This window comes from Helobdella robusta (genome assembly GCF_000326865.2).
Source record: "Helobdella robusta unplaced genomic scaffold HELROscaffold_1, whole genome shotgun sequence".
NCBI classification, from domain to species: Eukaryota; Metazoa; Annelida; class Clitellata; order Rhynchobdellida; family Glossiphoniidae; genus Helobdella; species Helobdella robusta.
In genome coordinates, this window is record NW_008703570.1 from 8,590,285 (window position 1) to 8,615,889 (window position 25,605).

The 25,605-nt window shown below is 30.0% G+C and overlaps 4 protein-coding genes across 4 annotated transcripts; 2 read left to right on the forward strand and 2 right to left on the reverse strand.

Moving 5' to 3' along the window:
* Window positions 1–318: 318 nt before the first annotated feature.
* Window positions 319–7,123, reverse strand: HELRODRAFT_187961 (hypothetical protein). Its single transcript, XM_009011178.1, has 15 exons — window positions 6,967–7,123; window positions 5,884–5,961; window positions 5,721–5,810; window positions 5,456–5,588; window positions 4,726–4,846; window positions 4,356–4,428; window positions 4,159–4,257; window positions 3,989–4,069; window positions 3,350–3,464; window positions 3,085–3,215; window positions 2,602–2,732; window positions 2,259–2,428; window positions 1,877–1,985; window positions 1,309–1,558; window positions 319–1,123 (listed from the first exon to the last, which is right to left on the reverse strand). The coding sequence occupies exons 1-15, from the start codon at window positions 7,012–7,014 to the stop codon at window positions 932–934; spliced, it is 1,821 nt and encodes a 606-aa protein (XP_009009426.1). The 5' UTR covers window positions 7,015–7,123; the 3' UTR covers window positions 319–931.
* A 416-nt stretch (window positions 7,124–7,539) lies between these two features.
* HELRODRAFT_159293 (hypothetical protein) lies at window positions 7,540–9,511 on the reverse strand (the record flags this gene model as incomplete). The annotated part of the gene is made up of 6 exons (XM_009011179.1): window positions 7,540–7,704; window positions 7,833–7,984; window positions 8,327–8,492; window positions 8,650–8,716; window positions 9,113–9,308; window positions 9,454–9,511. 6 exons carry the CDS (start codon window positions 9,509–9,511, stop codon window positions 7,540–7,542), a joined length of 804 nt encoding a protein of 267 aa, XP_009009427.1.
* Window positions 9,512–17,327: 7,816 nt separating this feature from the next.
* Window positions 17,328–17,915, forward strand: HELRODRAFT_62268 (hypothetical protein; the record flags this gene model as incomplete). Its single annotated transcript, XM_009011180.1, has 1 exon — window positions 17,328–17,915. The coding sequence occupies one exon, from the start codon at window positions 17,328–17,330 to the stop codon at window positions 17,913–17,915; it is 588 nt and encodes a 195-aa protein (XP_009009428.1).
* Window positions 17,916–19,531: 1,616 nt separating this feature from the next.
* On the forward strand, window positions 19,532–21,568 carry HELRODRAFT_159295 (hypothetical protein; the record flags this gene model as incomplete). The annotated part of the gene is made up of 4 exons (XM_009011181.1): window positions 19,532–19,588; window positions 20,099–20,261; window positions 20,387–20,487; window positions 21,359–21,568. 4 exons carry the CDS (start codon window positions 19,532–19,534, stop codon window positions 21,566–21,568), a joined length of 531 nt encoding a protein of 176 aa, XP_009009429.1.
* Window positions 21,569–25,605: the final 4,037 nt, after the last annotated feature.

Here is a 25,605-nt window from a genome sequence, read left to right on the forward strand (position 1 = left end):
AATAGCTGGAAGATTGCGTTTCGAATGCGAAATGAGCAGTGAAATATAGGACGATAAGAGTCTCTTCACATACGGTCTTCATGGCTCACTGTAATTTGTCCGTCTTTCAGTTTGTGCAAATTATTATCTACTTTTTTACCCAACTCCTCTTTTGCGAAGCAGTTTTCGTAATTATTACGTAATGCGTTTTTAAAGTGCGTTTGCGAAAACAACGGAATCGCACGAATGGGATGAACTCACGTCACAACGCACGAAACACTTTGAAAAGTAGATAAACAATACAATTGGCATACATGATTAATTACACTAACACAAATAATACTACAAATAAACATTGGTGGTTTTCTTTCAACATTTCGGAAAGACAAATATTAACCGTTTAAATGAGAAATACCGGTAAAAATTTGTTTAAATATAAGAAAATGTGGCACTAACAGGCAAATTGCTAACAATTTAGAGTTAGAGTACTTTGTTCAGCGGTTTAGTGGCATAAAATGAAGATTTACAATACAATGAGAGCACTCAATCTAGATAGATGTTAACAGATTTGGCTGACCATACAAGAGTGTCCAAGATTTAATTTTCTGTAACTTATTTTATTCAAAAAATTAAAAAAAAAATAAAATGTGACACGTTACAACCGAAATATTTACAAACTGTGGCTACAGTAATTATTTACAATAGAAATAGCTATTTTTCTTAAGTCAAGACTTATAGAGCGCATTTAAATTTCTGGTCATCCCTTTAATTTTCATACAGTAATAAATATAACTTGATAGACTTCAGCATCAAAACACAAATTCATCATTAAAAAGAGTTTCTAAACGTTTTATATAACTAACATAATCACTATAACGATCACAATGACACCAATATAAACTGGTCCAAAGATTACAAACCAATAAACAATAACCCTAAAAAGTTAAATTAATTAGTTGCTTGATGTTTGATGCGTAAAACCAGGCGAAGTGCAGTAAATGAAGTAGTCTGTGAGTTTCGGTGAGAATGCAAAGTTGTTCGTTCGTCGTGGCGATGTCGGGATGAGTCGTGCAGGGGATGTGGCTAATGTCGTGGCTACCGTCGTCGATGGTGGCAGCTGGTCAATTTCTAAATAATCCATCTCCTACAAACAAAGGATACAAATTAAATTTCAATGCGAATTTCGATGATGGCAACTCTTTAAAAAAGGCAACAAGCAACAACAAATATTTAATTATTCACCTCAAATCATTACAAATACATAACAACCTACACATGTATCGCATACATATCCGTTCAAAAATATTGATAGGAACACAAAAAACAAACCTCAGATATGACATCTTCATTGACAGTGCACTCATTTAAAAGACTGTTGTCATATTCTTTGTATAATGGCTTGACGAGCTCACCAGACCTAACTAGAAGATATGGATCGAATGGAAAATACGACAAGAGGAAGTTTGACGAGGTGCCAACGCTACTGCTACATCCTCCGTCGCTGTTCTTGGACATCTCGGACATTTTCAACCGTCGATTTTTCTCGAGGACAGTGTCGCAGAAAGCTATTTGGTTATTTCTGCATGACGTGCACGTTTGCAAAAAGTTTAAACTTTTGAAAAATTTAATTAGGTAAATTGATTAATTTAATAATTTATTAATGATAAAATCTAGGAAACATCAATGTAGTAGTGTTTTACTAATCGAGATGGTCAGTCTGTTTGTATAATTGGCAGTAGGCTATCAGGCAGTGAGGTAAAAAAAAATCGTAAATTTTTTTCCCAAAACATACATGTGTCGACAAGGAAAATATAAATTTAAACAAATGTGATAAATAGCACCAGTGACAAATCACGTCAACCACGGTATTCTGCGAGTTGAAGTAAGCTGAACTGACCTGACGACAGCGCAAAATGTTTCAGCAACAGAAAGCAGGCAGAATTTGAGTGGATTGAGTCGACATGATGATATTTTCTGAAGGTGAAGAGACATGCAGAATTTTTGACCTAGGAGTGGTTGTTGTGAATTAATTTCATTTATTTTGAAATAAAATCAATCAATCGAATACTTTCACCAATTCGTCACACAAAAATATGTAATAATCCTTAATAAATTAATGGTCAAAAAAATGATGGGACAAAAAAATCCAACAATGTAAATAAATCAGTAAAAAATTAAACGACACAATCACCCAGATTAAATTCACGGGACAAAAAAATCCAACAATGTAAATAAATCAGTAAAAAATTAAACGACACAATCACCCAGATTAAATTCACCTTTTGGTGTGTCTATGATGTTCTTGTGCGTGAAGACGATGATGTAGAAGAACGATTGGCAGACAGAGTAGAAAGGTCGATGGACGTCAGGTTTGTTCGTGTTGTCGGTGCAGTTGTCAATGTACCTGTGTATCCATTCGACCATCGTCAACAGCTGCTGCTTCACGGTCCTAAGCATGACGATGATGACGATGATTGCAATGGCGATTGAAAGATGGTCATAATAATGATGTTGCTTATAGAGATGACATCAGTCCATAATGAGATTAATGAATTTTGTAGATAACTATAACAAAAAAGAAATTATTAATAAAAGCAGAAATTAAATAGTGACACTACTAACTCGACAGATATGTAGCTGGCCCTGGACAGAAAGCTGCCAAGGTAGCTGGCAGACAGCTGTCTGTACATGACCTCATTGTTCGGACTGATTACTTTCTTCCAGAGAAACTCAGCAAAGTTTTCTGCAATCTCCTGTTTCAAATATTTAAAAAGTTCATAAAATTAATTAAACATTTTGTACTTTTAGAAACTGCTTGTCTAATGTTCTAACTTTGATGGTAAATTTATTAACTTCAAACTAACTCATTTAACTGTATCAAACTTTAACTTAACTAAAAAACGAACATGGCTTATTATTAAATAAAAACATTTTTCCAAGATAGCATACAAAAAACTTCAAACAAAAAATGCTGAATAATCAATTATTCAAGCCGTCAATCAATCATTAATTTATGTGGTAACATTTCCTTAGTTGAACTACTCGACGTCTATAGAAAGTAATAAAAATGTAAATTCTTCATTGCACAAAAACCAAACAACTAACAGATTTGAAGCTGCATATGTAGAAGAGGACGAACTGAATGTGGCAAGTCTTAAATGTTGTCAGTAGCAAAGAATCAAAACATTTTAATAAATCCAAATATAATTTCTTTGTTTCTTCCCAATTCAATGTGCCTATAAGTTTTACGGTAAGTTACCAGTTTAAAAAGAAAAAACATGAACAATTTTGAAAGAAATTTAAAAATTATTAGTAGGCGTTATCAAAATGTTTATAGAAATTAAAAAACAATTACTCAACTGAAACATACCATTAACATAACAGCTATCCATGATGTACTGGTAGACGACAAGCATCAAACAATCCATTATGTCTGCCACCACCAACTTCATCTTCGGCTCGCTGGATTTCACGGGCACTGGAAACTAAGTTGGCGTTCAAGAAATGATTGGATTAGAAATTGAGGATATGCTTGCTTTTAACCCTACTTCAAAATAAAGCTTTATACAAGAAATGTGTATATGAGTGTGTCTGGCATATGTTGTGAAACCGAAAATTCAAACCACTTGTAAAGTTTTCAATTTTTTTTCGTCAATTTACTATTTTTAAAAAATCTCTAAATTAGAAAACTTGTTTTTTGCAGAAATTCCATGTTCATCAACATAAAAAAAAACATTATCTCCACCGATCACTTATTTTCAACAGAAATCTTGTTGAAACTCAATTGTAATGTAATCTAGCATAAGTAGTAATTATTATTATGCAAGATGGCAGAACAAGTTACTATGCCTCAGAAAAATTTCATAAAAGCAATTAATCTGGTATAAAAAAGATCTATAGCAGAAATAACCATTACCTGGTGTAGAAAATCATATAGAACTATTTCATAGAATAAACTGCAAACGTTAAAACATTTATAATTTAACATTGAAAGTTAATAATCAAGTACCACTCCATCTTCAATTTCTTCAACCTCCTCATCATCATCATCGTCTTCTGATGCCAATATTTCCTGTCTTGAAGCCTCAGCCTGAATGATTGTGGAATCAGTCAAATAAACTTTGGAAATAATATTTTGAAAAAAAAAAGAAACATTTGATCAAAAACAAAATGACTAACGTCGAACTGGATGATGTGTTTGAAGATCCACTGCAGAATGAGAACTTTCATTGTAGGAGTGTATTTCATCATTCTGAACATGTTCCTCACAAAGCAGACCTTATGTAAATTGTTAACACAAATGAAATGAGCCACGAGACAGCATGCAGTCAAAGTAAATGAAATCTTGAAACTGAAAAGTTTGAAAAATGATTTACCTGGCAATGATTAGATGCCAACCGATAATGAGGAAACGAATAAGGAACTAGACTTGGCAGAACCATCAATGCACTGGAAAATAAATTACAAAATCCAATTATTACAATATATTTAGAGTATTTCTCATCATTTTAGAACTAGAAAATAATTATTTAAAATTTTTAAAAACTATAATCAAGAAATAGCTGACAAAAGAAACAGCAATGCATGTTAACAAAAAACCTGATTTCCTAAAAATAAGTTTCAACATTTTTACTTTCCAAAATGAAACATCGCTACTAATTCTGACAACATTTTTTCGATCATATGAACCATAATATAATGAAATTATTTCAGCTAAAACACGTCTACAAAAGTTTGCCAACAGACCTAGGTACAATCTGGAAAACCATCTCCAACAGCTCGTGATTTTTTTCAAACATCAAATTTTCTCTATTTATTTCTTCGTCAGATAAATTACCTTGCAAGGCCATTTGTTCATACTTGGGTTCTGTTGGAGTTTGTCGAATAATGAGTGGTAATGTTGAATGGAAATAAATAAAAATGACACATTACAAAACTAATGTCAATAACATGATTGCAGCTTAATTATATCACAAAATGTAATAACATTCAGATTTCATGACATAAGTTTGTTTAGAGAAGTAATTGTAATCATTGATCGGTTGAGCTGCTATCAGATTTTAAATTCTACAGTAAATTTCATGAATGTGAATATGATCTGACTAGATTTTAATTTGTTTATTCAGAAAAATTAATTTACATGTGTGTGTGGTGTATGGGTGTGTGTGCACAAAAGTGTAATCAACGAAATATAACTAAATAATGGCTGGTCATGAAGCCACCAAAAATTGTATCCAAATACAAGGTGTGGTATTATGTAAAACCCTGCAAATAAATGATTATGCCAACAGAATGACTGACTTTTACATCCAACATCAACAATAGATAAAATAAATCACAATTCATAGCTACAATACAAGTTGTGCCTATAAAAATGTAGAAGACAAAATCTGGTTGAAAAGAATCATCTTCAAAATATCATATCCCCTGGAAATTAATAAACATGTTATCAATAGAAACCGTCCATCACACTAACTGGGCTTGAAGTTCTGAATGATAGTTTTCATGAACTCATGCATGTAGAAAGCTGTGTGGGCGGAAATAAGGTCAAGAGCAAACGAGGTGTATTTAACATGGAACTCATTTGATAGTGAGAGCCAGTCCAATTTCTGAGATTAACAACATTTTTGTAATTTTCATTTGAAAATAATTCGAAAATTAAAAAATTTTCATTTGAAGATAGTTCATTTTAAAATAAAAGAATATTTATTTGAAGATATTTCACAAAATGTTTAGCTAACCAAAAGTTCAAAGACCAGAGCAGAATACCTTCTATTCAATTGAACAACATTGAAATGAACTTGATTCAAAAGGTTCAACAGAAACCTTTCCTAGAAAAAAAATCAACATGTGACGATGTATCACATTTATGGAAAACATTAAAGAATGAAAATAGGTGGAAACCTCTAATTTGTCGGTAGATTCTGGGTTGTTATGCAGCCTCAATACTGATACTAATACATCATAACTTCTGGTCAGACCCTGAAATAAAAATAAAGATAAATTTTTTGAAAACAACCATTAATTCATATAAAATTCAATTCCAATAATTAATAGAGCCATTAAATCTATGAGCACAAAAAATTATTTAAAATTTATTTACAGATCTCTATAAATAATGTGAGCTAGTTTAAATGAAACATGTACTCGACTTTCGCATTTAAAGAAGTCATAAATTGTTTATAATATTTTGCCATTTTAAAGAATTTCATTTTTACCATTCCATAAGATATAAGAAGATTTATAAATTTGGCATTGATGATAACAAAGAAATTAAAAATAGTTACAGATTGAATAAAATTTTACATACCAACAATTGGATTCTATAGAAAAGAGAGACTTAAGTTCAAATTTATAAATATGCACAAATGAATTTATTATAAGATATGAAAATACTGTAAGTTTGAAAACAACAATCAATTTAATTTTCATTTTTTCAAAATATTTATTAAATCATTATCAATCACAAAATTTTGAAAAATATTATCTAAAATTCTGATTAATTATTATTAAACAGAGTTGAAACTAAAAATTTTCATTTGATTTTAGAAGTACATAAATAAACTTAATTACTCCAAATATGCAACTGATATAAATATGCCAATAAATTTACATACTCATAGAGGTAAAAACAGAAATCTGTCTTGTTCAAATTAAAAAATAACAGGTTGTTAAATAAAATAAAATTTAATTAAAACTAAAAAAACTAATAAACAACAATTAAAAACTAATTATTTTTATTTGTTCAAAAAACAATTTTTAAGTCCTCGGATCAAGCTGAGAACCTCATAACATCTCATGTTATAAGTTATAACACCTAATAAGCTAATAAACAATTTTATAAAATAAATGAATAAAAAATCACATTTTAAATTTAAACCAACCACCCCCCATCCTGTCAATTCATGATACATATTGATATTGCAAATTGCATAGGCATTTCACAACACATCACGCCAGGCCAGCTATGCATCAACCAAAACACACCTTTTCCAAATCGGCAACGATCGTTTGGAAATTTTCAATCTCCATCATTCAATTTTATTGAAAAGCAAACTTTGATTAAAAACTCAACTAATCTGCGACGAGCAACATAAAATATAAACAAAGAGCGGTTTTCAACGAGGGCTAAATAAGCTAAAAGTTAACGCTACTTTAAAAACATTAAAGACACAGAATATGAGTTTGATGTTATTATTCTATTCATAGAATGGTGTGGCGCTTAATAATTTAAGCCATGAGAAGCATGAGTAGACTTTATAACTATTAAAAAGGTTTCTTAAAAGCGATTGTGTAGGCAAAAGACAAAATAACTTCACATTAAATGAGTGAAAATAAAAAGTATTAATTATTTTCTTAATTTCTTGAAGCTGGTCGATTGAGCTGGTTTCACCGAACGATCGGTGGCCGGTTTTTAATAATTTAAAAAAACAAATTTAAACGCTTTTCACTTTATAATAGAACTGAAACTCCGATTTTATTTCTAAATTCTTATTCTCTATATTGTAAACGCGTTCATTGAAGTGGTTAATTTGATTTAATGTTCATAAAATGAAATATCTAAGGCGTGTTTTCTACGATCCACTTGTTGAAATAGCTGATTCTTGCAAATACCGACGGGAAAGTAGCATTGCAGACTCCATCGCCCATAATATTCCACGAAGTGATCCCAGCCAAGTACGCCTTCTCTTTGTAATAACAGGTCAGTGGACCCCCGCTGTCTCCCTTAAATAATTATTTACATTGATATTTGTTAATTCATTCATTCATTCATTCCAAGAAACGAAGCACAATTTGCGCCTCAAAAAATAACTCAATAAAAGTATTTTCAAAGTTGAACAAATTTATTTAACCTTACAAGACCCTTTCACGGGTTCGTAGCCACATAGATGCCCTGGATAGGTTTTGACGTTATAAAATATGGATAGGATGTCATCACATCTCTGGTTGCTGATCAGACTGATACTAACCTTCTGAAGTACTTCTGGGTGATTTGTACTCTCATCTGTCATTTAAAAAAAAAATTTCATTTAATTCAGTTTCTTTTTTTGCATTTATCAGAAAAAAACCGTCTATAAAAGTTTTCACGTTCTGACGAAAAAGATCATGTTTAAGCATATTTTGTTAAAAAAAAATCTTTTAATAACTGGAAAAGTGTGTAATTTGGAAAAATATTTTTAATTGGTTAAGGTAAGAAGAGCGGGGCGTCAAGTTAAGGAGTTCAGACTACGAGTTATCAACTCATTAAATTGAAAATGTTATTTCGTAAAATAGAAAGTGTTGGCATTGAAATAAACTTTGATTTAAAATTAAACTGAAAAATATTTATGAATAGAAAGTGGCGAACCTTTGCCCCAGCCACTGATAGTGCACGAGTAACCATCCAGCGTTATGTTCTCCTGACTGATCCATTGTATCGGTTGTACGTAGTCATTCACTATCAAACCATCGGATAAGGTCAGTATTGCCAAATCATTTGTTAGGAATTCAGGACCTTCGTTGAAATCTGGGTGCTGGAAAAATTTATTTACCACACAATTTCTTTAGAATTGACAAAATGATTTCAAACTACTTAATCAGACATCAATCATTTTATTGGATAGATTACAAACAATGAAACAGGATTACATAGAAGACAATTTCTACCATTTTGATTGACTGGATAGTGACATGCTGCGAAACATTTCTGTTTGTGACATCGTGAAGTCCCGCAACAACTCGAAGCCTCTTAACCTCGCTGAAACATTTCGAGTTTAAGTTTTGTTGAAACAATTAAAAAAGTTGTCATAAACAATTTCGTTATATTAATAAATCTAACACCAATCTATAAATATATTTTTAGCTTATACGATTGAATTCAAAATCCCCTCCACAAAATCACAATTTTATTACCAAACGTGAGGCGAGCTGACCAAGTTCAAAATCTGAACTTGGGTATATTTAATTGCATCACGTCATCTCTGGTAATATGCACTCAGATAGTATGATTCTTTTCTTGGCTATCAAAATGTAAGCTCGAAAAATTCACTATCGAACATTACAGAAATGTCGTTATGTAAATATTGAAAAGATGAGATAAATGACGTCTTATTTGTCTCGTTGTAATATTTTTTTACTAAATAACAAAACTTACGTGTTTTCAACGCAGTGAGCTGCAGTCAATGCATACACATTGCTGATGAGAACTGCCCCACAGATCAAGCCCCACTTGTTCAAATTTCTTCTTTCCAGCAAAAGTTGATGAGGAAATTCTCCTGGTATGACATCTTCTCCATCTAACACGAAAGCTTCGTTGCTTCCCAAAGCTCCAATCACTGGCTTGGAAATTGCTGAAATTGTGTTTGGTTTGGATAAACAAAAAATGAATCATTTTGATAATAAATTACAAAACAGATAATTGAATAAATTAATGATTGTGAAATTGAAATGAAGAAAAGTGAAAAGTAACTATAATAAATCAAATCAGTTTTTTACCGTGACGATTCCATATGGACCAGACGAATAATACCAGACTGCACGCAATCAACTTCATGTTGTTCAGACACCTCAAATATGCTGCTTCTTTCTGATCTGATCTGATACAATTTTTTCTTGTTAGTTACCTTACCAATCTTTTAAAACAATTTATTTCATTGGTAAACAATTCTCTTATATGCATATTCTACGTAATAACGTCATTTTAATGTATATTCATTAATTGCAATGAATTCAAGTGTTTGTCAATAAAAGATCTTAAGTTCTGAGCAATAAAATGATGATAATAAATTGACAGATAACTGAAAATGATTTATGTCGTTATTTACACAAAGTTAACAACCAAGAAAATATTTTATAAACGTTCAACGTTGTAAAGTGATTGGGTGAAATTAATTTGAATTCCAATTAAAGAGCAACGCAAGAGTTAGTACGAAATATGTGTCATGCTTGACGATATATTATAGTTTAACATGAATTACCTATTTTGCTGCAATAAAGATGAATAGACAACAGAACTGGTGAGGTTTATTGAAAATTTAAAAAAATTATAATCAGGAGTTTCTCAACTATAGCTGATACATTGTGATAACTTTTAACATTAGTGACATTTTGTAGATAGTGTGGGGCAGAAATGAAGTACTTGCGTACGATCTCGTGACAATGATTTTTAAGTCAGCACACGGAATATAATATTTTATGGCTCAGCTTTTTACGCCAGCACCAATCCCTGCATTACGACACAAGTTTGCTTTCACAGTTATTGTAAAACGTTCGTAACGGTTAAAAAACAAAATTCTGAAACAAAATATATTACCTAAAGCATAACAGCAATATGTTATTTATATAGCGCCCCGACCGTAACGTCAAAAGTGTTTGAAACCAGATTTCCCCGAACAACGTACCCACATACGCATGTGCATCAACAACACACAACACGCCTGCATGATAGGCAGGGAGTATCTTGCATTGGGGGACCAACTTTTTTGTATTTAGTAACATCAATCGTCATCAGTTTTTGTTTTTTAATAAGCTGTACATATAGATCTTTATATATCGATCTTATTGATATATATTTCAACAGGGCACGTCAAAACGTATGCGCAGGTTTAGCAAATTGGCGGAAAGATAAATGGAAAATAAAGTTGTGGAAAAGGGAAGGTTGGTGGAATAAATGGAAATAAAATGTGCTGGTTTATTTACGGTGGTTTTCATTTATAAATTATTGAGTGATTAAAACTGCAATTTTTAATTTTTTAAACAGTAAAAGGGAAATAAAAAATCATAATTAAAACAAAAAATTTTTTTGAAAGGTTGCTGCAAATTCAACTGTTTAATTTTTTCAACTTTTTAACAGTTTTAACCAAGTGAGACATTTCGAATCAATCGTAGAAAAGTAACGACAAGAGCGCATGTTCTATTTTTGAAAATAAAAATAAACTTCCCACTGACGTGAAGCTGCTTCCAAATTCTGCATAATTTATGAGGAAGCCTGCATTCAAATTCGAGTACCTGCCTACATGTAGCCGAGTGGACCGATAAGTTTCTCACGGAACCTTTTATTGGATTAGGCACATTGATTAACTGGACAACCAACTTATTTGCTTCACTTCTACTCTAAATGTTGTGCTAGTTGCGAAGTTACCTAACGATAATTTCAAATGTTTCCTTTCTGAACAATATTTAACGCGCATTTGGATACTGCTGCCGAACCGTTTTACATATTGATACTACAAGTTAATAATCCAATCCATTTCCTTATATTCCTCACACGTCAGCAATTAAAAACTCATTTCATAATATCTTCGTGTTGTGTTCATTACATAAGTTGCAACAATGAAATTAAGAAATTAACTAAAATTATTTTGAAGAAGTGTAATTGAAAATGTTTCAAACTTATTTTTCCTGTTTTCTGATTTTGTTGCTTGCATTTGTCAATTCAAAATTTATGAACGATAAGTCGATTTAATGTATCAATGTAATTTGTTTGATTTTTTAATACATATTAAAATGCTTCCGTGAAATATGGTTGGTTACGCTATGCAGGCTTAACAGCAATTTTCATAAAGCAACTTCCACAATATTCTGTGACTTCTTAAAAGTCCCCAGTTGCAAACGATTTGAATGGATGGAATACTGAATAAAATATTCACCAGCCTTTAAATTCCCTTTCAACAATATGATTTAGAATGTGACAGCAGACTGTGTGTAATAATACAACACAACGTTCACTAACTACAATCATTATGTTAGGCAAGACGTAGAACTGATGTTTATTTAGCGGCATGATGCGATACGCTGCGATGTGGGTGTTTTAATTAAGGATTCCTTGCAAAGACAACAATCTCACCGCGAATTGTTATCAATCGTCAACTATGGTCATTATTATGATTGGTGGTAAGCCGTATTTTTTTGATGCAACACAAGAGGTTCAGTTATAATTCCATGGATTTATGAAATAAAAGATATTGTAGATAATAAATAGTCATTAATGTTGAAAAATTAATCAGACAAACAAACAATTGGTCTTTGAAAATTCTTATAGCAATACTTGTGTAATGCACAAAAGCTTTACATGAGATATGAAACAAACCAGACAATGAAAGAGAAAATTTTAGAGCATTCTGTGTAAAATATGGTAATTTAATTTTAATTAAATAAATTAAAATAAAAAAGTAAATTAGCATACAAAGATCATTATGCTGAGAATTTTAAAAACAACCCACTCCTACAAACGGGAATTAGCACAAAAAAAGATCAGCAGCTTCTTGTAGTGTTTTCAACATATGTATCATTTGCATCGTGTATGCTTTGTATATCATGTATATCATTTGTATCCTGTATATCATCTGTAACATTTGTATTATTTGTATTATTTGTATCATTGACGAGTGGTTGTCCCATACTGCTTCCTGTCACATCCATCAAAATGAAAAATTTGTTGATGACATTTGTTCATTTCGAACTGCAGAACATTGTTATAAAATATGCATTCATCTCTTCTAGGCGCAGCCCACCATCTTTAAGATTCATCATCATCACAACCACCACCATAATCATCATTGTCGTTGTGCACGCACACACAACCACACAAATACATACACACAATTGTTTAACCATAAACATACCTACTAAAAATAAATCTGGTATAAAAAATGAAATGAATAGCAAATTGTCTCAAAAGGGCTGTTAATAATAAAACCTTAAGAATTGTTTCTGGGTTGTTTTTCTGTCTTACAGAATTTATTTTGTCAGCGCAAAATGTTAAAAATCTTAAGACACGAGGATTCATCCATTGAAAATTTCAATTAAAACTAATCAAATGATATAAAACGTTTCAAAGCATTCAATCAGTCGGCGTTGCCATTATTCATTATACGTTTATTGTTTATTAATTGCAGGTCGGAAATAGGATAGAAATAATTTTTTTTTGTTGAAATCGATTGTATATATACTTCTTAACTGATACTCTGATATTCTAACATTGAATGATAACTTGTATAGATTATGTAAGGCCGCATTGTTCGTTGGCATATCTTTATGTATTCTCTATCTGTTTATAAGCGAAGTTATAAGCAGGACTGAAATAACAGCGGTCTATTTATTTCGTTGTTTACGATGGATTTTCATTAACTTTCTTTGTTAGAACTTTCAAATTAGTCAATTTTAAGATAAAAAAAAATCGATATTTTAATTTAAATATTTTCTATTTTTATTTAATTTTTTTTAATTTTTTCAAATTTTTAAATAATCAAATTTGACAAGTGTTAAAAAAACTGAAAAATATATAGAAAGTCAAAAATTATTTATTGAACCAGTAACAAAAATCTTTCAACTGTATGCCTATATAATTGTTAACGAAACGTCATTGTGTTGTTATATTAGATAGTGATAAAGACATTGAGAATGTTTAGGCTAATTTTTTTAGTACTACTCAGCCATATATTGCTGAAGAAAACAGGTACGTATCACCAGAAATAATATTTTACAGTTTGAAATACTACATACTGAAATCGACAACATTATTTTCACAACAATGACGATAACATTTAAAAAATTAGCAATCCGCATTTTAACATTCAAAATTGACAACAGACAGCTTATCTATCAATCATTTTTGTGTCCTCCTAGTTTAATTAATTCATTACGTATGTCAAAATTGAAAAGGGTTTTGTGACAGTTGGAATTTAATTTAAAAATTGTTAAAATTGATAGGACGCAAAACGATACATAAACTTTTGAAATAATTTAAATTTGATGTTTGAAAATATTTCAGAGTAAATTAATTTTGAACTAATTAAATAAAATTCTGTTAGCTTTTTGTATAACATTTTTGCCATGTTGGAAACAATGTGTTTCTTAGTAATCGTTAATTTAAAAAATCACTTGTTTCCTGTTAATGTTTTTTCTGTCCAGTTTTACTAAATATTTCTATAAAAGCCAAAAATTATATCAACAAAAATGTTTTAAATACATATAAAAAATTCACAATTGAATCAACAAAAACAATTTTACAAAAACTAAAAACTTCAGCACTTAGATGCATGTGCGTATGGTTTTCTCTTGATAGCTACTTTTCAAATTGGGATGAAGGCGATTTTTATTGACGGTTCGCCTGCCAAATTGTTCTTTATTATGATAAAATTTTCATCACATTTTTCTTGACTTAACACAATTTTTCAATAAATTTTTATTGTTAATTTGAAATTCAACAAAATCTTTATGTAAATTTAAATTTAAAAATGATTCCTCCTATAAAACAATTACATTTTGCAAATAAAATCACTATTTTCGACTTGAAAGCTGTAGAAAAAAATTGAATAAAAGCAAAACTAAAATAGTAAACATTTTTTAAAACATCCAAACATTCACACAAAACATTTCTGAAGTGTGGAAAAGTCAGTTTTTCTACGTAACGTTTTTTCAATTGGATCGATCCGAGTCTATTTAAATCAGTTACATAATTGTTCAAATGTCATCCTATTTTGGCGAGCGTGCAATCCACTGAGTTATTTAAGTTAAATTTAATTCACCGAACACTATTTTTCAACTTTTGTGAAAAAAAAGTTATTTACGTTTTTAGACACTATGTTTTAATAATATATCTACTACCTCCCACATATTACAAAACAATTGTAGTAAATTTATTCACGGCGACGTCTATATATTCTCTGGTGGGCATAACATGTCCGAGCAGCAACCAAACATAAAGAGGGCGAAGTAAACGAAGGAAAATATGCACAAACTTGACTCTCTAATGAAATATTTGCATCAAATTTTTAAACATTTCAATTAATTTTGATTCTAACACTTTCTTTCTGAATATAATTAAATATATTTTTTCTTCTAGAATTTCAAGTTATAAAGCTGAATTAAACGGCTATTTTAAATCAATAATAAATTATATAAAATTGAATTTTTGCTTTTATATTAATAAAACAATCTGGAGATCTTTCTATTAATTATAAATTTTTAATGCTACAGATGCTATCGAGAATGGAAATATAAACGACACGTTAGTCCCATCCTATCTTTCGTTTCGATTAAATTTTTAATTTGATATTTTATTTCCGATTTAAACTTGAGTGGCAGTTTGATTTATCCTTTTTCTTTTTGGATAATTAGCTGTTTATTTTTAACGTTGTTTTATTTTAATATGAAATTATTCAAATTCGAACAATTCAAAAATTGAAAGATTTTTTTATTTAAAAAAAATTAAAACTTTATAAATTATATATTAACATAAAATATTTACTATAAATAAGTAAAAACCTTTTGTTAGAATAATCGAAATTAATTTACGCTATGATCGACGTTTTCACCACGTAATAAATACGTATCAGCAAAGCACAATGGCCTAAGAAAAAGCAGAGTTTTTATAAGGAGCCTTTTCTGACCTGAATTTGAAATTTAGTTTCATCTGCAATTTTCATTAAATAATCGTTTTTTATGTTTCTCAGAGGGCTGTTGTTGGGAAAGTTAAATGTTAAAATATTAAAAATTGAACGAAATTTAAAATAGCATAAGCACGGCTACTACACAATAAATAATACTGAACAATTGTGGCACAAATTTTAGTCCTTCACAAGTTCAACATGTTTGAAACTTCTCTCTAATTAGTCGAAAGTTAAGAGTTCACGATCATAGAGGTCACTTGTAAGCAAGGGCTCCTAAATCGTCGTTGCGGGACAAACTTGCTCTTATAGTCTTGCGCTATTAGTGCAACTGATTTTTGTCCATAATTCAATGCCTTTAATATAGTAAATAGTCTATTCCTTGCACTTATTTTTTTTCATTTTGAGAGGTTTTTTTTCAAACTTTGAGCACTCGCATATTAAATTGAATTAAATATATGTAAAGATCATTATCAAATAATAACATTAGTTGAAATAATGCTAATTTATGCATTGTGAACCAACAAGGAATAAGATGATATATTTTTCCGAGTGTTCTATCCAGGCGGATGAGCAGATAGCATATGTAAATTGCCCTGATGACAGTAACGTTGTGCTTGTCATATAATGACTGTCCACATCATCACATCGCATCACATCACGTCCAGTTCATACTTAAAACAACATTATTCCATCACTGAAAATATTATAAAAATTATGATCTTCTTTGTATGCAACCGCGTCGAATCGTCGCGACAGATTGCTTTTCTGTAAGGTATCAACAATCACAGAGGACCGACTATTAAACGCCATAAAAAATTTAATTTTTTCAATTCCAAACTTTTCTTTTATAAAATGATTGACAACATTGGATTTAAAATGTACAATAAGTTCAATCTAATAGATATGTTTGCAATACCAAAAACGTTAAAAATATTTATGAAACGAATAATTTGAAAAAAATTATGATAAATTATTCTATGAAAATTTCTGAAAGATTTTGTAGTAAAATTTGTGATACATTTAAAATTTCATTAAGACAAAGTTTAATTTTGAATTTATTCAATTGAACGCCAAGTTTTTCAAATAAAATAAATTTGCAAACAGATACTCCCCTGATAGGCCGACAGTGTTGAAGCGACGATTTTGGATAGACCGGACAAGAGTGTGCATCCAGGTTTGGTGTACGAAGGGCTATCAGAACTTCATCTACAAACCAAGGTACCTCAGGTGTCTCCAGAGACACTGCCCAGATGCCGTATACACCATGCCAGCTACCGTGAAGAAACGATTAGCTGAAAATTTATGGATGCCTGATAACATGGTGAACATTTAATAATTCAGACTTTTTCAGTCTATCAAATATGGCATGGTTTATTGAAATACCAGCATTTAAATCATTAATAATTTCAATTGAATATTTTTGTTTCCATTTATGGTTGTAGGTCACTGGCGGGAAAATCCCACACAGCAGGCCAACCAACGGATAACCTGCTAACGAATGCAACGCTATTTAAATCGTAACTGATTTTATTATTAAATAATACTTTGATAATCTTAAAGTAGAAATTTATATTTAAAATTTACAATTAAAAAATTTATTTGAAAATATATAGAAACCCAATGACATGATTGTCATTAAATTTTTATGAGTAAAGTTGAAATATATCTTTGTACTTTTGCTTAAAGAGAATAAAATTGAAACGACCATTTAACAATAGCGCCCTCTTTATTAGTCGGACAAATTTAAAAAAGTTAAATTACCTAAAATGTATACCTAAAATATACTTTAAAAAATTTGACGTTTTTGCTGAGAAGCGCTAAACATTTTCATTTTTATGCTGACGTAATTGAAAAACGTAGAAAATATTAAAATTAAAAGCAACAAAAAAATTGAAAAGACATTTTTTTGTATTCTTTTTGTATTTTTTTTTGTATTTTTGTATTGATTAAAAATAGCAAAAAATATAATCTATCAAAATGGCCAAAGAACTAAAGAAGAGTAAGATTTACTTTGTGATAGGAGGACCTGGAAGTGGAAAAGGGACTCAGTGTCAAAAGTTGGCCGAGGAATTTCAACTGACCCACGTCTCGACGGGCGATCTGATGAGAAAAGAAATCGAATCAGGATCAGAAGTTGGAGGTCGCGTGAAGGATTTAGTTGCCAGTGGACAGTTAGTTCCGAACGATGTCACTCTACTTATTCTAAAAAAACATCTGATACAAGAAGCCCCAAAGTCGAAAGGATTTCTGATCGACGGATATCCAAGAGAACTAGCTCAAGCCATCGCATTTGAAAAAGAAGCAGGCAACGTGCTAAGAGTGTTCTTTTTTGAAGTTTCAGATGAAACTATGAAGGCAAGATTGCTGGGCAGGGCTGCCACAAGTGGAAGATCCGACGACAATGAAACCAGCATTGCCAGTAGGATCGCTACCTTCCAAACCAACAACAAATCTATTCTCGATCATTTCACTAAGAAGAAAAAGTTATGCAAAATAAACGCCCAAGGATCTGCAGATGAGGTGTATGCTTTGACAAAAAATGCTTTCAACGCTAAAAAATGCTAATTTCAAATTATTGGCAAAGCTTAATAAAAAAGTTAAAGATTTTTTTAATGGGAACAAATTATACAATGTTATGTCCATTCGTGAAATTGAATATTGACTATTTTTATATGGTCTTACAACCTGCTTTTGTATCTTAAAACATGGTGACCATATAACTTTTGAATTTACACACTCACATATCATTATAAAAAGTTATATACAGAGGATATGATTATTAAACGCACTGAAAATTGTGAAGGTAATAACTTGTAATAAACTTTGTTCAGCGTTGGGCTATTGCTACTTCGACCCATTTAGGTAACATAAAACAGTAAGATTCGATTCGAAACATTTGTCGAATAGACGTAATAGACATTGATTATTTCCAAATAATGTTTTATTCATAGCATAACAATTTTTTTATTTTAGGAACAACAATTTAGGAACAGGTAAATATTTAACTGATTTAATAAACAATAAAATTAAGGATGAATAAAAATAAATGTTTATGTGATGTCACCTCTTAATTCACAAGAGTAGTCGGAAAGAAAATTCAAAAAAAGAAAAAAAGCAGTATTCTTACAAAAAAGTTTTGTTCGTGTTTTGTGTTAGATATTTTTAAAATTAACAACAAAACGCTCAGTCAAAAATAATTAACTTGCCTTTTTCAATTCTTTGAGATTAACAATTAATTAAAAATAGGAACTTATTCTAACTTCAATAGAAATTTTTAAATTAGATTAAACTGAATTATAATGGGTAACACAGTGTGATCCATTTAAAACTACAATCGATCATATACCATCATCTAATTACATTACCGAAACTAGAATCAAACCAGAATTAAATATCTATTTCCAAAAGATCTGTCCAAAATATTTGAACACCCAAACTACATGCAAAATAATTAGAAATTCTTAATTGAAATAAAAATCCTGAAAAATATCTAAGGCGCCGGCCATTCATAAAGGATGTCAGGCTTCAAGGGGGGAGGGGGTTAGTGGCGAGAAAGAGGGGGGTAAACCCAGGTGTGACGTTCCTTTTTTAAATAAACAAAAATAGAGTTACCAAATATACCAAAAGAAGAAAGCCCGTGCATTCAGTTGGTTTCAGTTTCACAGCAAATGGCAAGCTTTTGGAGGAAAGCAATTTGTGATCTTTCCTATTAATTCGTTATATTTTAACTACGATAAAGCATTCGTTATTTTAATATCAATAAAATTAAAATGCATAAAACAATTACATTGTTTAATGACTCTTCACTAAGAGGAGGGGGGTGAAGTTTTGTGACATGCTTATTTTTCGGGGGTTGGTCGATTTAAAAAACAATTGAAGCAGCATCTGTTTGAAAAGGCTTTTGGTGGCCGTGCTGACATTAGTTTATCCGGGTGCCTCTGACGCTATGCACAGGGCGCTAATAAATGACATTATTATTATTCGTGACACGGGGGAGGAGAGGTAAAAAAACGTTTAAAAAAGTGTGACATCCTTAATGGACAGTTTCTAAAACAATAAACCAATTCAACATTACAATATAAACAATGGAACCTTTTATATCTATGAAATGTTCAAAACAAAAAGATGTGACGTACGTAAACTAAAATGTAAATCGCTGAAATGAAAACTATCAATATTAAATGTCTTGCTTGCCACATTTATTCCGTAAAAAGAAGAAAAAGCAACAACCGGATGAAGTAAGAGGGAAGGATGATGTTCTGGGAGTTGATTCATCCGACAAATTATAATTTTACATTTCTCACATTCTAATCAACTATTCGTGTAGTATATGTCTATAAATAATTTAACCATGTAGTATCATTCATAATTAATCCAAAATTAGGAACCGGTCTTAAACTTAGTTGCTGAAATTGGAAATTAATTTTTTTCAAAAATCTGGCTAACGTAAACGAGTAGCTTCATTATTTTTTCAAATGCAACTTACGATAATGGCTGGCTAATTAATCCTTTAATAAAACTTTATTGACACATTCATTTTAACGAACACGACATTACAAATAAGTCCTTTCCCTTTTCTTATTATTAATCATTTTGTTAACATACAAGTACAAGATTAGAAGCTCAAATCGCTTGTTGTTTCAACGTTTTTTTAGTACTGTTTATTTCATCAACGGTGTTTTAGTGCGTACCAATTTAATAATAACTCTATCCATTTAAATTCTAATCTATATTTTTATATTTCATAGACAGAACTGAAAAACGAAGAAAAAGAAGCAGAAAAAACGAAGGTAATTTCGGAATATAAATCGGCCACTGACAATAATTTACATATAAACCCCAACGATGGAATATCTCAACTCTTGGAAGCAGAAAGAAGAGCAAAGGAGAAAATAAATGAAGCACGACAACGTACGTACACATTTTTTGTCCTATAAATAATTAAACTATCTTTTAAAATGAAAAATTCTTCACATTTAAGTTGTATGGTTTTTACATTAATTTTTATTAAAAATAAATTGAATTCAAATTGAAAGGTAAAAGAGACTTGTTAAAAAAAGCTTCAGACGTCGCTAAATTTGAATCTCAGCAACTAACACGAAAAATTAAAGAAAAATATGACAAGGAATATGCAGCTGTTAGCAATTACTTATTTATTGTTGAATTGTTTCGAATCATCATTATTACATGTTTCTAGCTACACAGTTTTCAATCAACAATATTCATTATGTTCGAGCGTGTTCAACTTTTGGGGATTTTAAGTTTAAACTAAAATCTTATTTAAATTGTTTGTCGTGATTGGTATACATGTAATTTTGTTACGATTTTTCTTTGTTTAATTATAATTTCGTTGAATTTATGAGAAATTTTCTTTTTTCTGTTTTCTATTACAATGTTTTGTTTGTTCGCGGGGTACCCATTTGAACCGGAGCTATGCTTTTTCGGGTATGCTTTTCAAGTTTTTTTTTTCATGACTAAACCTGTTAAAAAAAGGAATATGTAGCTGCTAGCAATTACTTATTTATCATTGAAATGTTTCGAATCATCATTAATACATGTTTCTAACCACACAGTTTTCAATCAACAATATTCTACATTAAATTATTTGGATATTGCGCAGATTTATATCATTTTTGCAATTGCATAACTTTTTATCGCATAAAGGATAAAATGTAAACTCAAAATATATATATTTTATTAAACCTTGGTTTGTTCAACAACTAGTTATTTTTAAGTTCTGCTGTGAAAATTTATTTGAGTTATATAAACCAATTAGGTGATCCTTTTTTCAATCAAATTTTTTCACACGTAATTGAAAACCATTACCTGGTTTTTGAATTATTTTAAAATTTGCTTACTGATCATCAATTTTTTTATATACCTCTATGAAATATGTGTGAAAATAGTGGCAATGATTTTAGCGATACTTGCAAGTAATTTTTAGAAGAGGTAAGTTTTGAAAAAAAGCTAAATTTTTTATAACTTTCTAAACAACTGCAATAATTCAGTTGAAAGCCTCCAGAGAACAGTCAGCCATGGAAGTGGATCGATCGCTGGCAAAAACATTGAAGTCAATGAACGATGAAGCTAATTACAATTACAGCACCGCCATCAAACTCCTCTTCGAAAGGGTTGTGTACATCGATCTGAAAAAGTACTCATCAAAAGAAAGTGGCAAACAATTAAAAGATGAATATTACCTAGTTAATACGAGCTGATGTTGGGTCGAATCGACAGATGGCATTCGTTTTATCATCATTCATTCATTCAACATTATTAACGTTTAATTTCAATACTTTTGATATAATGCTAATATATGAAACACACCATGCGGCGAATTCAATCAGTTAACTATCTATAGCTTTACTTCGTTTTTAATAATCTATTTCTTTCTATTTCAACGTTTTGTAAATAATTAAAAACGTTTCAAATGTTCAACATCTTTTTGTGCCATTTATGCCTATTACAGATTGCTTTGTAAGCTGTTCTTAAATGTTAATTCATGCTTATAAAACTTGATTTTTTTGTATTAATTTTTGTTGAAAGAATGATCTGATGCGACAAAATGATATTTAGCAGCGACGAAGTTAGTGAAGATGACCATTATTTTGATCAAGCATAAACTCTCACAATGCTGATTTGTCAATTACCTGGCTAATGGAATAAAATAATACATTTTTCGAAATAATAAAAATAATGCAAAATTAAGTTCTGTTCTGTATTTTAACATTCTAACGAATTTTCAAACCACAAACCTTATGTGATCGAAATAAGTTTAAAAAGAACATTAATTTATTTGACTTATGACACATGACACATTTTTCCGCTAGTCCACTATGTGGAGTATTTATACTTAGAGCAGGATTATTTTGAAAAATATTATTAATCTTATTTAAATAAGGTTTGTTGACGCACATTTTATTAAATTTCCTGATTTTTAAAATTGAATAATAAAATAATTAAATTGCATGAGTGAACTGCTTTTAGCTGTAAGAAGCATATCTGAAAATTTAAACCATTCTCTTATCTCTTTGGGCTCTTAAATTATTCAAAAATAATGCTTTTTAATGGTTTTGGTTAGTCAACATCTTACTTTCATCTTGCGTTGAATTATAATTAGAAACTGAGCTATACTCTTCGACCTAGACGTTGACTTCAAGCGTTTGCATCATGATGTTGCATTTAAATTGTAGCACTAATTATAATGAATGCATGACGTCAGTGATGCTTTTGCTTCCAAGTAAGAATGGGAAAACATAAAATGAAGCAATACCCACTCAATGATATATAAACTTAAATATGTTATTTGACCTGATGATCCACTTGGTTTTTGATTTTGTAAGATAATGTCGATTACCCAGACTTATATAATAAGATTTCCAAATATCCTAGTATTCATGGAACCAATTATAATAGAAACGTGACATTATTGTAAAGTTTTTAAGAAAAAGAATACAACAAATAAACAATATTAATATTGAAAATACTTTTATTTGGTGATACCATGATGTTTGAGTAAAGTATTCCATTAGAGTTATCTAGGATTGGTTATTGTAAATCGCTCTACTAAGGTCTTCCTTATTCTACACACTATCCTCTAAGTAAAGCTTATAACTTGTTGAACAATTTAAAAACGATTCAGTGAACTCGGCAGAAAAATATATCCTAGGCTTTCTGAATACTTTTACTTTTGCTACTCGTCCAGTTGTTCGAGCCCCTATCTTTTCTTCTATATCTTCATATTTTGTTTTTTTTTACATTGACTAAATATAGAATAGTTTTTAAAATTTGCACTTTAATGTACAAGTCTCAATCTTAATTACTTTTTACCAGATATAACCTAGACGTCCTGGTCTACGATCGTCTTCTCGTTCTCACTTCTTCTTAACTTCTCTTAAACACTTTATGCCAAATCTGCCTGTGTTCGCATTTTCTGGCTCACTGTAAAACAGCACCATCTTAACCACTAGGCCATCACTCTAATTAAACTAAAATTTAAGTTGTCTGAAATTAAAGTTGAACCTAAGCATTTGCGTTATTACATAATCTTCGCATTTTAAAAACCTTCCGCAAACCTGCCATTTGTGTCACTTCATAAAAATAAAAAATAAAATGGATGTAAAATGGATATCAATACTGCACTTGCTTCCAAGTTAAGCTTAAAATGCCGTGATCATTGGGCCGATCGAATCTAAAATTCCATGGGTGGTACATAGCTATTTGAAGCAAAGTAAATCGTTGCCACAATTGCGTTTCCAAAGTACTTCTCGTTATCTTACGAAGAAAATGGGTGTTTCGGACGCGTTTATCTCTGAAATGTTAAATAGCTTCGCTGGTGAGCTAAATTTTACGGATTTATTTATTTTTTGGTTTTTTATGCGTTTTTTTTAATTTAATAGCAAGTGTTGAAAAAGCCGATGTGGGCAGCAAAGTTGAACGTCTGTCCAAAAAATTAGCGGAGTGCAAAAATTCTCACCAAGAAGATCTAAAGGATAAAATCAACAGAAATTGCAAACTCTTCTCTGAGACAGAATGCTTAGAAAGAACGATTCAGACACTTGCTGATAAGTCAGAAGATGTAGCAAACAAACTTAATAAACAGGTGCTTCAAGCAAGTTTTTGTATGTTGTATTGTCTTGTCTAGTGTTAAGTCTAGTTTTATTAAAACTGTTTTAATATTTAAATTAAACTAGATTCTTGTCTGGTCTAATAAATAATACAGTAGTATAATAGTAATATGCTATATTCTGCCACTTGTATGTTAAATTGGTTATTGTTTAAGGTTAAACACTTAATAACAGTTAATAAAATAACTTATTTTATTAACTGTTATTATTACTAATTAGTAATTACTGTATGTATGTCATGTAATGTAATCTTCAAGGCTCTACCTACTCCTACTGCTGAAGTTCTATGTTAAGAGCTTGCCTACATGTTATTTAATTTACAGAGCTTGTCTAGTAGTAACAATTACTAACATATAATTAGTTTTGATAGTATAACTTTTAATTGATTTCATATCAATTTATTAAGTATTTGAGTATTTAATTTTATGTTGAATGTGTTGTTATTTATTTAGTAAATTAAATTTATTTGATTAGTTACTCTATAAAATTTATTGCTAAATAGCTTTTTTTTAGATAATCCAATGCTGATAATATGGAAAAAATAAGTAAATTTTTTTAAAATTATACAATCACTTTATTAAATTTTTTTCAATGTTATATTATTTCATTGACTTTTTTTTTAGGTTGTGCATTTAAAAGAGCTTTCAGAAAGTAACCAAGAAACATATTCTTTCAAACTGGAAAAAATTAAAAAGATTCAGAAACTATTGAACCATTTGAAAAAATTATTTTTTACCTTAGAAGACATTAAAGTCAAGTTCAGTGAAAGGAAGTTTCATGAAACTGCTATTCTAATTGAACAGTTTCAAGGTGTTAGTTATAGCATATAGTTTTGAATATTTGTTTTATTAATTTTCATATTTTTATCACCAATTTTCAGAAATGAAGTATGCTGAATACAATGAGCACGATTTGAGAAATTGTAAAATATTTTACGCTTTAACTTCTTCTTGCAACCAACAGAAAACAAATCTAACTTGCAAGATTGATGATGTAAGAAAAATATTTTTTTTATTTATCATTAGTTAAGTGTGACAATAGAGGTTTATTATGGCAATTGCTCTGTTCATTTTTATTTGTTGAAATTTTATGTCTTTAATGACTTTTTCAAATCAACCAATTTTTTTTAGATTTGATTAATTTATCATTTTTTATGTTATCTTTTTAAATTGTTTCTAATTTCATCTCAGTGATCACTGAATTTAATTGTATAATCATATAATCAACTAAATGCAAATGTAGATTACATCAGATCTGATCAAATGGATTTCATATGATGAAAAAGATTTCCATTACACCCAACTGATATTTGAAAATGTAAATTTTCTTTTTTCCTGAAATGATATTTTGAAAAAATTTTTAAATAAATTTAGCTTTTAAAAATGATCTTTCTATACATTACATATAGTATGAAACTGAGCTAGCTTATCCCAACTCAATATGGCTTTTAAAGATTCTATTATCTTTTTACATATTTATTAAAATTTAGAAAACATTTTTTTTAATTAGAAAGATGAAGAAATATGGTTTGATGTGCTGGAGGCCATGAACTATTTGAATACATTGGATGAGTTTCTGTTCAGATTTTCAAAAAATTTATTAACGAAAATTATTGTACCTTTTATTCA